The sequence below is a fragment of the Nannospalax galili genome, unplaced genomic scaffold, assembly GCF_000622305.1.
Source record: "Nannospalax galili isolate Female #2095 unplaced genomic scaffold, S.galili_v1.0 scaffold749, whole genome shotgun sequence".
NCBI classification, from domain to species: domain Eukaryota; kingdom Metazoa; phylum Chordata; class Mammalia; order Rodentia; family Spalacidae; genus Nannospalax; species Nannospalax galili.
Genome location: NW_008359885.1, coordinates 393996 through 410176, shown reverse-complemented (window position 1 = coordinate 410176; position 16181 = coordinate 393996). Strand labels below are relative to the sequence as shown.

The 16181-nt window shown below is 39.7% G+C and overlaps 1 protein-coding gene across 1 annotated transcript in view; it reads right to left on the bottom strand.

The window, feature by feature from the left end:
* Positions 1–5421: 5421 nt before the first annotated feature.
* Positions 5422–16181, bottom strand: part of Cct2 (chaperonin containing TCP1 subunit 2) — a 22503-nt gene continuing 11743 nt past the window's right edge. The window contains exons 11-16 of the mRNA XM_008823701.3: positions 13016–13135; positions 12366–12494; positions 12060–12163; positions 11551–11650; positions 9201–9342; positions 5422–5694 (exon numbers count right to left, since the gene is read on the bottom strand). Of these exons, the coding sequence (XP_008821923.1) occupies positions 5664–5694; positions 9201–9342; positions 11551–11650; positions 12060–12163; positions 12366–12494; positions 13016–13135 (626 nt within the window). The 3' untranslated portion in view covers positions 5422–5663. The remainder of the gene's footprint in view (positions 5695–9200; positions 9343–11550; positions 11651–12059; positions 12164–12365; positions 12495–13015; positions 13136–16181) is intronic.

Sequence of the window (16181 nt, the reverse complement as noted above, 5' to 3'; positions counted from 1 at the left end):
GACTTCTCAGTAGGGTGGAAGGGATAGTCCTGGGTCATCCAAAGGCCTAATGGAGAGCCAGGTGAGGTGAAATGCTGTAAAGCAACACTGAGAATACAGAATTTCTCATCCACAGCACCTCCTCCACTATCCAGAAGTAGCTGGTCCTGAAGCTCATGAGCTCTTCAAATAAGGTATTCATTAAAATAAAGGAAAACCACTAAATGTTCAGTTCTTCCGTCCCTACCCCTTTGCAGCGCATATATTTTCTTTACTATGAATGACTATGAAGTTATCAAGTAATGTTACTAATTTGGCTTACTCAAAAGGACACTTCTGCTGTAATGATTCAAAAAAAAAAAAGTTGTTGCAAAGGCCAAGGTGAAATTTTCCCCAGCAGTGAAGCATCTGCTGAAAATATTAGAGATCCTTGGTGGTGGTTTGTGCTGGCTCTACTCATTTTCTCTAAATGTCTGACCCAGGGGCTGCCCCACTTACTGTTAATGAGAGTTTCAAGTCAACTGCAAAGTTGCAACAGTCTTTTAACTCCTAGTGTGAATCCATGCTGCCCTTCCAAGCAAAGCACTTCTGCTTATTAGACTAATGAATCAGAACTGAATGAAACTCATGCCCTTGGTGGAAAGTTACACTTCCAAAAGGTAGTAGGTGAAAAGTTTGCTTGAAACAAGCACTTTTAAGCTTGAATTGGAGGGTGCAGGATCTATTTGAAGTCCCTGCCTCTTTTGTGTATGTATCTCAGCTTATATTTGTTCAGTCTTTTTGACAGGGTACAAACCTAGGTACCTAGGCCATTATTTTTGGAGATATATAAATTGTACCTTTCCTACAATACATAAACTTTAAACAAACTGCCATCAATGGATGATTTAATAACCTTTCCAAGGCCAGGTGTGGTGGCACACACCTTTAAGCCTTGGGAGGCAGAAGCAGGCTGATCTCTATGAGTTCAAGGCCAGCCTGGTCTCCACAGCGAATCCAGGCCAGCTGTGGCTACAGGGAGACCCTGTCTCAAAAAGACCAAAAAAAAAAAAAAAAAAAAACCTTTCCAAAAGTTGAGAATACAAATTCTCACCGTACCTAAAACAAACTGTATTGAGTTTTTAGAAAGAACTTTCCCATGAAAGGATCTTAACTAGCAAGTATAGCTCTAAAATGACATAACAAAGCAGACTGTTCTATCAGAAATACTGCTGTCAAAGAAAGTCCCAGGATATCAAATAACCCAGTTCTTTCACCACCTCCCATGTGTAGAACACTTGCTGCCCAATGATCAAATGCCAAAGATCCTTTTAATCCTTAAATGTAGGTCTATATCCATAGGGAAAACAGACTTCTTTAAGGAGGCTGTATTTCTACTCAGTATCTATAATTTAGTCTATTTTTTCCATGATTAAAGCCATATACTTGTAGCTGATGCTAAACACATTTGTCAACAAGAATCTGCCTCCCAAGTTTCATCTACAGCAGTTTATAAATTGCTTTCTTCTGACCATTCTTCCCTCTCCCAAGATGAATATGATCATCTTCTCCAGCATAGCTTCAGGCTACAGCCATGAGTTGACGCTGATTGACCAAAGAGTTCTCATTGGGTAAGTCAACTACTGCTCTGAATCAAATGTCAAATCATAAACATTTGGACTATACTATAGCCAACTTTAAGAGCACATGCCACAGCAATCCATGAACAGTACAGCATCATGGCTAAGAGCCCTCCACATCATCTGGAACCAGTATTTAAGTCATTTATAACCTTGAGTCGGGGCTTCATCCTGAGCAGCATAAATTAAAATAAAAACCAGGAATTTAAATCAAAACTGTCTTTATGGTTCATGCTGGGAATTTGAAAGGTTCTATAGATTTCCAAAAAGGTTTCTACTTCCAAAGGTGCTCTAATACACCAATGGGAACCTGGCACAACTATATTCATTATGGCTACATGGGAGGGTTTAACAAAGAGATGACTGCACAGGATGAATGAAGTAAAGGAAATAGCAAGATGACAGTAATTTGGACATCAGCAATAGTAGCACCCTGTTGTGAACTATAAGGCTGAGATAACAGGAGAGCAAGTATTGCTCAAATCCACTAACAGAGGTACAGAAGCCTAGGCAAAGATGTTGTGCTGGATAGCTTTAGTGTCAACTTGACACACCTGGGTTGAGGGAGCCTCAATTTGGGAATTTCCTCTATTGGACTGGCCTGTGGCCATGTCTGAGGGGCATCTTCTTGATGAGTGATGTGGGAGGGGCCAGCCGACTGTGGGTGGTGCCACCCCTGGGCAGGTGGGCCTATGTAGCATAAGAAAGCAGGCTGAGCAAGGGCCAGGGGAACAAGCCAGTAAGCAGTGTTCCTCCATGGCCTGCCTCCAGGTTCCTGCCCTGAGTTCAAGTTGGTAGTGGTCAGAGTGTTTTGTCACAGCAATGAAGAAACAAACTAAGACAGAAATAGAAATGGAGGCTGGAGAGATGGCTCTGTTCTTCCAGGGGACCCAAGTTCAGTTCCTAGAACCTACTTCAGGAGGCTCATAACTACCTCAACTCCAGCTCCAGAGGGATCCCATGTGGGTACCTGTACTAGTGTACAAACCCATACACAAATACATTATTAAAAATAAATGTTAAAATAACCAACATAGAAACAGTCTTACAGAGGAAGCCACTCTGATGTTATAGACAGTAAGAAAACAGACATCCTCTCCTCGTATCCAGCCAGCACTTCCTGTTAAACCTGCAGCAATCCAGTCCTCTTTTTGAGTTTTGAGTCAGCCAGGCAGAGCAGGCCTGTGCAGCCTTACTAGATTTTAAAATCCTAAGAACTTGCACAATTTTCTTTGCTGTAACACTAACCATTTAACTATTTTTGTGCCACAAAAGCCTTGTAAAAATACTTCCATCCCTGTTGCCTTTATGTTAAAAGAAACACCATCCTAAAACAACTATAGGAATTCAAAAGTCTAGGTTGTAAAGACTTGAAAATCTATGAACTTGGGGTATTTTAGGGCTAAAACAACAAAATCTGTTAAGTTTCAAAGGATATGAACTCATAAAGGGAAAGAAGCTGGGCTGGGGGAGGTAAAGCTCAACGGTGACAACATTTACATAGCACACACAGGGCCCTAGATTCAAACTTAAACACTGAAAAAGGATGGGTACGGGTGGCACACAGGTTTCCATACTTCCGCTTTTCAGACTTATGTTTATAAAAATATTTTATGAGTGTATTGCCTGCATGTATATAAGTGCACTTATCGTGCAGCCCAGAAAGTGGTGTTGGATCCCCTGGAACTGGAGTTATGGGCAGTTAAGACACACCACATGGGTGTTGGGAATTGAACCTGGGTCTTCTGCAAGAGCCATCTCTTCAATTCCAAGACTTTTTTTTAAAAAAAAAATTTATTATTTTTATGTGTATGAGTGTATTGCCTGCATATATGTGAGTGCACCCGTGTCATGCAGTACTGTGGAGGTTGGAAGAAGGCTTTGGATTCCCCTGGAACTGGAGTTAAGGACAGTTTGTAGCTGCCATGTGGGTGCTAGGAATCAGTCAGTGCTTTTAATTGCTGACCCATCTCTCCAGCCCTGACTGTTTAATTTTAATACTTACTGGACATTTTATGCATAGATGTGCTTGGTTATAGAACTTGCTAAGTAGATCAGGTTGGCCTTGAACTCACAGGTGACCCAAGTACTAGGATTACAGGCATGTACCAACTTATCTGACTAGCCTATCATTTTTAAGGTCTTTGGAGAAAACACTCATATACACTTTCAGATTAAGACCCAACTCCAAGAGAGCTGGTCTCAGGACAAACATCTGAATCGCTCCCACTAAAACGTGCAGATTCCGATTTTCTCATCAGTTTTACCACAATTGCAAATCACAATTGATGGATGTGCAAGGCATTTTTAACAGAATTACAGAGCAGATGGTAATGCTAAAGTTGCTACAAGTAAAGCAATCATGACATTATCGTAGACGTTTCTACTTTATATGAAATAGGACAAACTAGTTTCACAATGAATTCTGGGTTTTTTGTTATTGCCTTTTTTTAAGTACTGGAGACTGAATTTAGGACTGTACAAATGCTGGGCAAACTCCCCACAACTATATCCCCAGCTCCCAAGTTTTTTCTAGTTTTAATAGCTATGCTTTATATATATATATATATTTTTGACATTTTTTTGGGGGGGGGTACCTGTGTCACAACCCACATATGGAGGTCAGAGGACAACTTTTAGGAGTTGGTTCTCTCGGTCTATCATGCGGGTTTGAGGGATCAAACTCAAGTCATCAGGCACTGGCAGCAAGTATCTTTACCAATTGAGCCGTCTTGCAGGGCCCCAATAGATTACAGGTATTAAATTCAGATGCAAGTTTTTGTGTATCTGTGTGTGCACATCTTGAATGCACTGTGTAGAAGCTAGAGGTTGACCTGATGTCTTGTATCAGTATCTTTATTTTTAGTTTTAATTTTTTGAGACAGGGTCTCACTGTAGCCCCAGCTGGCCTGAACTAAGTAGACCAGGTTGGCTTCAATCTCACAGACATCCAACTGCCTCTGCCTCCAGAGTGCTGGGATTTCTACTTTTTTTGTTTTTTGAGAGATAGTTTCTCACTGAACTTGGAGCTCATCTATATGGCAAGCAAGACTAGGTAGCTGCAAGCCCCAGGGATCCTCCTGCTTCTGCCTCTTCAATGCTGACTATAGGTGTACATTGTGGTGCTAGCTTTTTGTGAGGGCTGGGGATTCAAACATGGGTCTTCAGGCTCATGTGACATCTTACTGCTGGAGCCATTTCCCTAGCCCTCTGACACAAACTTTTAAACATTACCCCCTCCCAACTAAAAAAGACTTGTCTGTCATTGTATCTTTTGATGCTATGAGCAGAAATACCCAATAAAAACTCATTAAGTACACTGTTGGGCTTTCTCAATTTCTGTGCATTCTGCAATACATTGATTTATTAACTTCCACATTTAAAGTTGCATTGAATTAAACTCAGTACACAACCTATGCTCATTTTCCCCTCCACCAAAACAAAAACCTTAAATAATAATCAATGAAGTTTAAGCAAACCCATCATCTTTAAGAGAATGTCCCTATTAAGACACTGGAATGCTTAGACATTTGAGACGTGTCTTTTTCAAACTTTAACAGAAATTTTTTTCCAGTATAAAGAGATAATACATAGAATTAAATCAGTACTGTACCTTATGTTATTTCCCCAAATTAAATGTGCAGTAAAGGCTATGCATAAACGGAAGATTAATGTATGTGTGTTTAAATCTGGGGCTTAATCAAGATAGTAATTTCATGAAAGAATAAGGCCAATCCTTAAGCTGGAACAACTCTATACTGAAAATATAATTACTTCATTAAGTAGATTTCAAGTAGGAGACATACAGACCAGTAAGCAGAAGAATGAAGAAACTGCATTTTTATTTCAATACACAGTATGAGAAATGAACTTGTAAATCAACTGAAGTATACGGAAAATGAAACAGCAAATAAATTAGACCCATGCTTAAACAGAAGGTCAGCTAAATGCTTATTTATTTAAGGATATAACAGGCACATCAATTCCACAGTCTTTAAAGGTTGAAGTCTTTCAAATATAACTTTGCTAAGAACTGGTCCAGAGAACAACAGCAAACAGGAATCCTTAACAGGGGTGGTGATCAGGGACGCGTTTCCTATAAGGACAAATCACACAATTAAGGGGGAAAAAAGTGAACCAATCAAAGTATTACACTAAATACAAATACAAGTAGAACCGTAATTTTACAAAAACTATTGCAACTTGTGCCAGGTGTGGTGGCCCACGCCTTTAATCCCAGCACTCGGGAGGCAGAGGCAGGCGGATCTCTGTGAGTTTAAGGCCAGCCTGGTCTACACAGTGAGTTCCAGGACACCAGGACGGCTGGGGCTACAGGGAGACCCTGTCTCAAAAAGACCGAAAAAAAAAAAAAAACTATTGCAACTTAGTTTCCCATAAGAAAGATGGTTATACCTCATGACTTAATTAACAATTGCTGTTATTAAGGACATGAGATAAATCTGTACATTCTGAAGGCCTGTAGATACTCAGTTCTTAACTTCTCAAACAATCCTACTTAAAAAGGTTAATTTGGTTTTCCCTTCCTTCCTCTTCTCCTTTTCCCCCTCCTCTTTCTTTCTTTTGGAGACAGGGTCTCGCTATGCAGCCCAGACAGATTTGAGCTTGCAATCCTCCTAGGCCAATTTCCAAGTAAGGAATGTGCCACCATACCTGGCTTAATTCATGTTTTTTAATAACATATTAGGAAACTTTACCAAATTAGTCAAAGACTGTCACATTGAGCCAGAAGCCATAAAATGACAGCACACAGAGATTCTAAATGATAATCTCTGGAGCACAAGATCTGCCAACAGATAAGCTAGTGACTCAGTAGAGAATTCACTTAGTGTGCTAATAATCATCCTTTCTATTTTTTATTCTCTGGTGACCACACAATGAAAGAGATGTAAGAATCTTTCACAAAGAGGGGGCAGAAAGAGTACAGTAGAATTTTTAACTTGGTATTTTGTTTGAGCAGTAAAGCTTGGGAAACAATGCTTCTGTGGGCAAGCAAACAGCAAAGAAAAAGAACAAGCCAAAGTACAATATTATATTGGCGTCATCCAAAGACAAACTTTCCAGCCTTATTGGCTTATGGGAAAACTAGAATGCCGTCCACTAAACAGTCACCAGCCATCCCTAAAAAGCCAATCACTTAGAGGTTAATAAAAGACTATGAAAATTAAGTCTGCACACCAGCAAGTTTGGGAAGGCTGCATGTCTTTCCCATAAACTACTCAGACTTTTTGAGACAGTCTCGCACTATCACTCAGACTGTGGCAACCGTTCTGCTCTGCCTTTTAAGTGCTGGAATTACAGGCATGCACCATCACGCCCAGCTAGAATTTCTGATATACTGACTAGACACTAAGCCTGCATAATGTTATCAGACCAAATAAGGTATCACAAGTTTATAAATACTTTATTTCAAGTGAGCTTTGGAAAACTGAGTTACTGTAAAGATTTCTGAGGGTAGCAATCTGTCTCTGTGACCTTGCTCTTACTCAGAAAGCTTCAGTTACAGACTACTGCTTTTTACTGATTTTGACTGGACAACAGAACTCATGACATTTAACTACCTTTGATGGTACTGCATCCAAGAAAATGTATTCAAGTTCTTCTCTACAATTTTCAAAATAGAGAATGTTTCCTATTATCCCTCAATACAAGGTTCTCACAAGCAAATTCCTTGTAATTAGTTCAAGGGTGTGATTTTATTTATTGAGACAGGGTCTCATGTAGACCAGGCCTTGAACTCTATATATAAGATGGCCTCAAACTACATTTTTTTTTTTTTTTTTGGAGACCTTTTTTTCCTTATGTACTCCAAGATGATCTCAAACTCTGGAACCTCCTGACTCTACCACTTAAGTGCTAAAACATACATGTTTGGTTTACGCAGTGCTAATCAAACTCAGGCCCTTCAATCAAAACAGGGAAACCATATCCTCAGTCAAAAGGTTGTCATTTAAAAATATTCTCACTCTCCCCTAGTTCCCATGGATTGAACCCCATGTGCTATTATCTAAAATCAGTTTTTCCCCTAGTCCTCTGGATCACTCTCTCCCTTCTCAGCTACTTAGTGGGAAAGGGGAAAGCTACCTATATTTCTCTTCTGCATATCATTCCTTCTATTAAATCTCTCTGGCTAGGTTGGGCATAGTGATCCACACTTACAATCAGTCCCGGCACTCAGAAAATAGGATGGATCATGGGTTCAAGGAAAGCCTGTAATACCGCGAGTCCTTGTCTCTAACAACAAAAATTTCTTTCACTTAGGCAAGTTGAGTTTTCACAGTAAGTCACACTTCCGATAACTACTGTCCTACTTCTTGCTATCATTTACAAAACACCTCAAAATGTAGCCTACTTTGAATTCTCCCTTTGTCTCTCGACTAACTACAGACTAATCCCCTGCCACTTTGCTAAAACTGCTTGTCAAAAATAGTATGCTGTTAAAATCTAGTTTTTCAAGCACACACTTAATTGACTTATCATTATTTTCGCATTTCATTTTTTCTTCCTAAGTAGTATCTTCCTATCTCAGTGGAATCTCTTCCACCCAAAAGCAACTGAACCAGGCAAGTATGAAACGAAACTTCTGAATCTGTAAGCCAAAATAAATCTTCCCTGTCTTATGTCAGGTATTTTGTCACAGAAACAGACTAAGGCACATCACTTAATCATTTTCATATAAATGACTTTCTAAAAGAAATGTAAAGAGAGCTGGGTGTGGTGGCACACACATTTAGTCCCAGCACTACAGGAGGCAGAGGCAGGTGAATCTCTGTGAGTTCAAGGCTAGCCTGGTCTCCATAATGAATCCAGGCCAGCTGTGGATAGAGGGAGACCATGTCTCAAAAAGACACTCCCCCCCCAAAAAAAGTTTCTGAAGTTAAAACCTATAAAGAAACCTTTCCCAATGTGTGCTTAAGAATAACATGAGGGGCTGGAGAGATGGCTCAGAGGTTAAAAGCCCTGGTTGTTCTTGCAGAAGATCCAGGTTCGAGTTCTAGTACCCACATGGCTATCAACAACTGTAACTTTAGTTCCAAGGGATCCAACACTCTCTTTGGCCTCTGTGGGCACTGGACATGTGAATACACTAACATACATGCAGGAAAAACATACAAAAATTTAAAAAATCAATTAAAAAAAAAAAAGTATCTACATGAGCCATGTGCGGTGTAATATACCTGTTATTCTTAGCACTTGAGGCTTAGGCAAAATGATTTCAGGCTAGCCTGGGTTACACGGCAAACCTTATCTATAAAAACAAAACAACCCAACCCAAACACACATCTATATGGAATGTATCCAGGAAAGCAAATAGCCAGGCTTATTTCACCCTGGTAAAGACAACCAGGCAGCCACGAGCTCCCTATCTGACCTTCACAAGCTTGGCTCGTTATGTCTTTTCAATCTGAGAGTGTCCTTGGATGCCCATGACTCATTCCTTCTAAGCTTTTCCAATCTGAGAATTGTGACCACTTTTTAAATCATCTACACAAAAATGACTGCTCCACTAACTACAATTATCAAGTAAGTAGAGTTGCCTGGATTTTGTCTCCTATAAGTTTTCCTGCAAATTAGCTGTAGTACCTTGGTGCTGCTTTGATAATGTTGTCCACACGGAGAATTACTTCCGCTGCTTCAGCCGCACTCAGAAGAACCTGCCGCTTCACTTGGAAACTCTCTGTTATACCCAATATTGCCATATCTCCAATGGTACCTTCATTCATATCTGAAAAGATATTTATTAAAGTAGTGGTTTAAGTCAGGCGTGGTTGCACACCTTTAATCTCAGCACTCATGAGGCAGATCACCAAGTTTGAGGCCAGCCTGGTCTACATAGTGAGTTCCAGGCCAGCTGGGGCTACAGGAAGACCCTGTCTCAAAAAAAAAAATTGTAGTGGCTTAACAACTAAAGTAGCAAAACATCTCTAATAACTTGTAACAAAACTAAACCTGTTATAAAAATAGATCACAATACCTACTTAATTTAGTTAGCAGATCAGTCTAGGAAAAAAGCACTTAAAGAAAGCCACTTTAAAAATGAAAAATTTGCAGGAGCTGGAGGGATGGTTTGGGGTTAAGAGCGTTTGCTGCTCTTCCAGAGGACCAAGTTAATTTCCCAGTACTCATGTTGGGCAGGTCACAACTGCCTGTAACTTCACTCTCAGAGGATTCAACACTTTCTTCTGGCCTCTGTGGGTACACCTCACCATGGCGTGTGCACGCACACGCACACACGCGCACACACACACACACAGAAATAAAAATCTTTAAAAAAATTAAGAACTGTTCTGGGGAGATGGCTCAGTGGGCAAGAATTCTTGCTCTGCAAATAACCCTAGCATTAGGGGAGAAGTGGAGAGGTGGAGACAGGCAGATAATGGAAGCTTACTGGCCACCCAGACTAGCAGAATCAGCAAGCTTCCATTCGGTGAGATCCTGACTCATAGCAGTTTGGTGGAGAGCAATAGAGGCAGACACTCTATGTTGTCATCTGGCTACCACATGCAACACACACACACACACACACACACACACACACAATTTTAATTAGAAATTATATAGAGCACTAGTTTACTTACATTAATCTTTTTTATCTACAGCTACATATAAAATTATTCTAGACTATCTACTTATCATTACTATGGAACCATTAAGAACAGAATGAAAATTCTTTGTAAATCATTTACTCAATTTTTCATTTTCACGAGAATCCTACTGCATCTTCCAGTAGATGATCGACTGTCTTTTCAATGATAGAATTATTTACTTTGTTCTAAACTGTAATGCCATAACAGTTTCTTTAGAAAAAACTTAAATTTGGATTAAGACTTCCCATCCTAAGGTCATGAGGCCGAGACCCCTAGACCAAAACTGAATGAGAGAAAAGCATGTGTGTTTGTTAGTTTTACCTGCCCAGGAACCTTCAGGAGTGAAGATACAAGGGAACAGGGAGTGCTGTATCACATGTACCCAGGAGACTGATGGGAAGATAGAGGGTCTAAATTACTGTTCCCAAGCTGCCAGGTCCATAACCCACTATCTTGGAAAAAAGAAAAAAAAAAAAAAAAAAAAAGAAATTAGAAATTAAACACCGTGTTTTAAGAAATAGTTTACACTTAAAAATACAGCACTACTTAAATGTCCTTGTACAAATCTGTTACAAATCTTTTAAGTAGTTTTATGCCCAACAAACACGGTAGTTACAACAACAGTCTTCTATTCACTTATCACAGACCTTTGAACTTAAAAATACAAAAAGTAAAAGTCATGAACATGATATCATGCTCCCGTCTAAGTATTTATTCTTATACCTTTAGATTAGTGCTACTCTCAGCTGGTCAGAAATGCTTCTGCTAGCAGTAGGTTACTGTTAATGTTAAAACTCCTAAAGGAGCAAAGGTGCTGAGTAAGTGACTGCTGAGTGCCCAGTCCTAAACAGCTTTATCACTCCTATGGCTCAGGAACATTGCAGAAGAGGAGGTAGAAAAAAATGTCAAGAGCTGAAGGATGGGAAGGGGTGCTGTGACATACATGGCTATCTTCTGGAAAGGACAAGCTGTTGCAACTTTGATCTCACAGCAACTATGGCTACCTATACAAGACTGAGTCCATCAACATTTCATCAGGGAATGGGGAGAGGCTCATAAAGTTCCCCTTCCTAAAGATCTATAGGCAGTTAATGGTTGCTAGGGGTAGAGGAACCATATTCTTCTATAGTGTAGTCCCTGCCAAGTTGCCTTTGTGTAAGTAAATAACCCTCCACCCATGAATACGGAAAATGGACTAGGGAAGAAGAAAGGATAATGAGAAAGGGAAATAAGATCAAAGCACATTTTATATATAATGTGTGTGAAATTGTGAAAGAATAGGTTTCTTAAAAAATTGAATAAAATTACTTTTGACAAAGACTACAAAGGTCCACTTGATGTCTTACCCAGTCCAGTAGTTGTAAGGCCTTCACTGTGAGCAGCTCGGAGTTGTGCCACCAGATCTGCACTATCATAGCCTGCATTGTCAGCTATGATGGTTGGCAACTACAATATGAAGACGTCAAATAACCAAGAATTACTAATTCTCTCTTACCTAGAAAGACAGCTTTTAAAAATTATATACTTGGAAACCATGCAAAATCCTTTCTTGTTTTGTTTAAGAAGTTTCTTTACTACACAGACCAGACTGGCCTTAAATGTGAGATCCTCTTGCTTCAGATTTCCGAAGGCTGGGGTTATAGGCATGCAGCATGCCTGGCTGTCTGCTTCTTTTTAATTAGTGTTCACAAATAGTGTAACATACAGAATCAAGATTTTAAAATCCTCTGAACCAGTTCATTTTGGTAACGCAAGGAAGAGGCTATTTTCTATCCAGGACAGAAAAATGTATTCAGATTAAAAACATCAGTGCCCACAAAATTTACGTTCAAGTCACTTCTTGTTCTTAGCTTACCATTCTCAGTGCTTTAGCATAAGACTCCATGGCTACAGCTTCTTTTCCTGGTGTTTTACTGGCAAGAAGTGACACAGCATGAGCCATCAACATCTCAGAACAACCTACAAATTGAAATTCCAGCAGAACTGTTATGTTCAGTTGTCAAGACAATGAATTTTGACTTCAAGATTTATCACTTTAAAAATAAAGGTAAATATAATTTGTTTCTGCAAGAACAAATAAATCCATTTATTAGCTATACTGTACTGTATTATCTATACTATACTTCAAATCACAAGAGTTTAATATTTTCCAAATGCTTACCTCCTCCATAAACTGTTCTAGGATCTTTCACAGTTTGGGCAAGAACACAAAGGGCATCATGCAAAGACCTTTCAGCTTCATCTAAAATTTGTTGAGTGGCACCACGCAACACAATGGTACAAGCCTCACCTAAAGTTAAAGCATATTAAGTCAGTTACTACCCATTTGCATTCCATTAAAATGATGATTCCATAATTGGGTTTTGGAAACTGTTGCCTTCCACCATGTAATTTTTCTGCACAAAAATTCAAATTCATAAGCATTCTAGTTATCAAGAAAAAGCCATGCTGAATGAACATACTTGACAAAGGCACAGCAAATATCAACCTGACTTCAAGACATCAACACAAAACAGGTACCATGCTCTCTCAAAACTTTTACCTGTCCTTATACACTGTGTTGTTTATGTGTGTGGGCACATGTGTGCCTGGATGGATGGTCAGAGGATACTTATAGTCGGTTCTGTCCTTGTACCATATGGGCCCCACAGACTGAGCTCAGGTTGCCAGCCTAACAGCAAGTGCCTTTAGTCAAAGAGTGAGCTCACTGGTCCAGTAAGATATATTTTAGTACTTTAATAACCTTTTCTTCCATTTTAATAAAAGGACAGCAAGGATTTAAGAACTTAGGCCAAAATCTACATCACTCACCAAGGGCAACCCCAGAAAAGTGAATCAGTTTGTCTTCTCCTATCATCACTTCTTCTATGAGTTTGCAACTTCCAAGCTTCACCAATTCTGGGTGATCGAAGGTAGAGGCAATTTCACCACCTATGAACATAAACATTCATTAAATGTATTACAAGTTTAAATTTGTTTTCTAACAAGCTGTAATAGAGGAATGACAAGTCTGCCACCATTCTAAAAAATAATTGTTTAGTATATATGCCATACACTAAAATTTTTTATCATTTATGTGTATGTGCATGCACGCATGTGAGTGCAGGTTCCTGAGTTCTGCAGAGGATGCTGAATCCCCTGGAGCTAGAGTTACAGGCAGTTGTGAGCTGCCCAATAGGGATGGTGGGAACCAAACCCCAGTCCTCTGCAAGAACAGTACCTGCTCTTAACCACTGAGCCATTTCACCAGCCTATGCCATGCACTTTTTTTTCTAATTTTATTTATTATTTTATGTGTACGTATGTATTACCTGCATGTATAGGTAAGCGTACCCGTGTCATGCACTGCCCGAGGAGGTCAGAAGAGGCTGTCAGATCCCCTGGGACTGGAGTTATGGTCAGTTGTTAGCTGACATGTGGGGGCTGGGATCCGAACCCAGGCCTTCTGTAAGAACAACCAGTGTTCTTAACCGCTGAGCCATCTCTCCAGCCCCACCATGCACTCTTATTGAATCTTCCCAACAACCCTACGATACCAGTTATATCTCATTTACACATGGTAAAACAAGTCCAAGAGTTTTAGCTACTTACACCCTACAATGCTAGTTCCCAAAATTAAAATGACACTTAAAGCACTATCTTTGCCAGGCATAGTGGCACACCTTTAATCTCAGTACTTGGGAGGCAGAGGCAAGCAGAGCTCTGTGAGTTCAAAGCCAGCCTGGTCTACATAGTGAGTTCTAGGCTAGCTGGGTATACAGGAAGACTCTGTCTCAAAAAAAAAAAAAAAAAAAGACACTATCTTTAACTTCCAACTTAAATTTAGGGTTTCTTTTGAATCCAAGACTAAACATCTGTCATATTTTGAGACAGTATCTTGCAAGAGTTAAGTTGGTCTCAAACTTGCCATTTTCTTGCCTCAGACTCCTGAGCGCTAGGATTTTAGGTATGTATCACTATGCTCATCTATAAGACTAAACTTTTAAGCCAGGCGTGGTGGTACATGTCTTTGATCCCAGCGCTTGGCAGAGGCAGATCTTTGTGAGTTCAAGGCCAGCCTTGTCTGCATAGTGAGCTCCAGGCTAGCCGGGGCTAAAGGAGACCATGTCTCCAAAAAAAAAACCCAAACTTTTATGATAAAATTTACCAACATAAAATGTGAAAATATGAAACTTCAGAGCAGACTGCCAGAGAGTGTTGAGTTCTGGCCTCCCTCTGGCCTTGGGCCTGAGAATGCAAGGGACTGTCTGATAGCCCCCAGATCCTGCCTCCATATGGTGGTCCTTTTATAATAAGCTGATGCTATACAGCAGTCCTTTCTGCATGAAATATTTACCATCATCATGACTTCAGCTGAGCTTGATCACTAAACATCGTCACAATTGGGCTTGTTGATGGTTGTGCTCATTTATTAAAGGAGGGCCAAGCAAAGTCATTGGACCTCACCGCATTATCCAATCACTCTTCCCAGCCAACTCTATGGAATTTGGCCCTAACCACACATAGCCTCCTGGATTTGGGGAGGACTAAAGTATATAATCTGGGAAAGGCTAGGAAAAGAAGGCATGGCCCATGCTGGGTAAAGGCTTTCCAATGTGCATACCCTCAGGTTATACATACACCTCAGTAACCTCTTAGTTATCTCGGTAAGTAAGATGAATAAATTCATTGGTTCCCCAGTAAAAATTTAATCAAGCGTTGGCTTGACACTAGAACCTTAAAAGGAAATAAATATTGCTTAGCATCACCAGGAAAAGGAGTCTCACATCAGATGCAAAATTTGTTAATGCTGTTATGTCTCATATTTAAAAAAAAAAAAGAGAGAAAATGAGAATGTAAAAGATGTTAAAAGGATATGGGAATGGAGATATTTTCCAAAATAGAAAAAATTAGAAAGGCTAAGCAAGTGATGAAGGTCTGTGTAGGTTTGTTATGATATATAAAGGATGAGACAAAAATAACATACACATAATCTTAAAATTTCTATGGTCATAGTTTAGTCAACTAATTTATGGAACAAAATATATATCTAGTCAAGGTTTATCTGAGAATATTTGGTTTTATACCCAAGCCTTATCTACATAGCACATGATAGTTAAAAGTACCAGACTGGTGGAACTAACCTTATTAGATGTTTAACAGCCATAGTTTGAGGCCTATAACAATGTGGTCAGAGGGACTTGAAGGTCAGTTTTTGCCCCTTGCCCTCTAAGGTTGACTAAGTTCAGGGGACTATGGAACATCTCTCAAAATGTCCTGTAACTGTGATGAGTCACCTGTTCCTAGACATTAGGCTTAAGTCCATATAAAAAATTAGACAATTATTTCTCATTGATGATTTTGTTCCTAAAGAGAAAGTGCTGCTCAGATGTAAGATTTCAAATCATCGTCTACAATACTGTAGTGCCCACCTGTAGCTAAGGGAGACAACCAGCTATTATTGCGATTGTTCTAAAATGATGGATAAATTTGTTTTCTCCCCCCATCCAGAAGCCTTTGCGGAGGAACTGACATTGATTCTAATGACTCCAACAGCTATCAAAATACCTGAAAGCAAATCCTGAATCTAGCACTCTTTTCAAATCATCGTCTACAATACTGTAGTGCCCACCTGTAGCTAAGGGAGACAACCAGCTATTATTGCGATTGTTCTAAAATGATGGATAAATTTGTTTTCTCCCCCCATCCAGAAGCCTTTGCGGAGGAACTGACATTGATTCTAATGACTCCAACAGCTATCAAAATACCTGAAAGCAAATCCTGAATCTAGCACTCTAGAAAAATGAGGAGAAACCCAACAGAGGGATGCTTTTGGAAGCCCTTGTCAAGAAATTCCAATGGACTCTCATATGAACATTTGAAATTTGCCCTGTTCTGACTTTTTTCTAGTTCCCTATCTAGAACTTACAATGCTAATTACTCTTGCCTTTACTTCTCCTTCACATCTCCTATTCACCAGTCAAGGACTTTCTTTTCC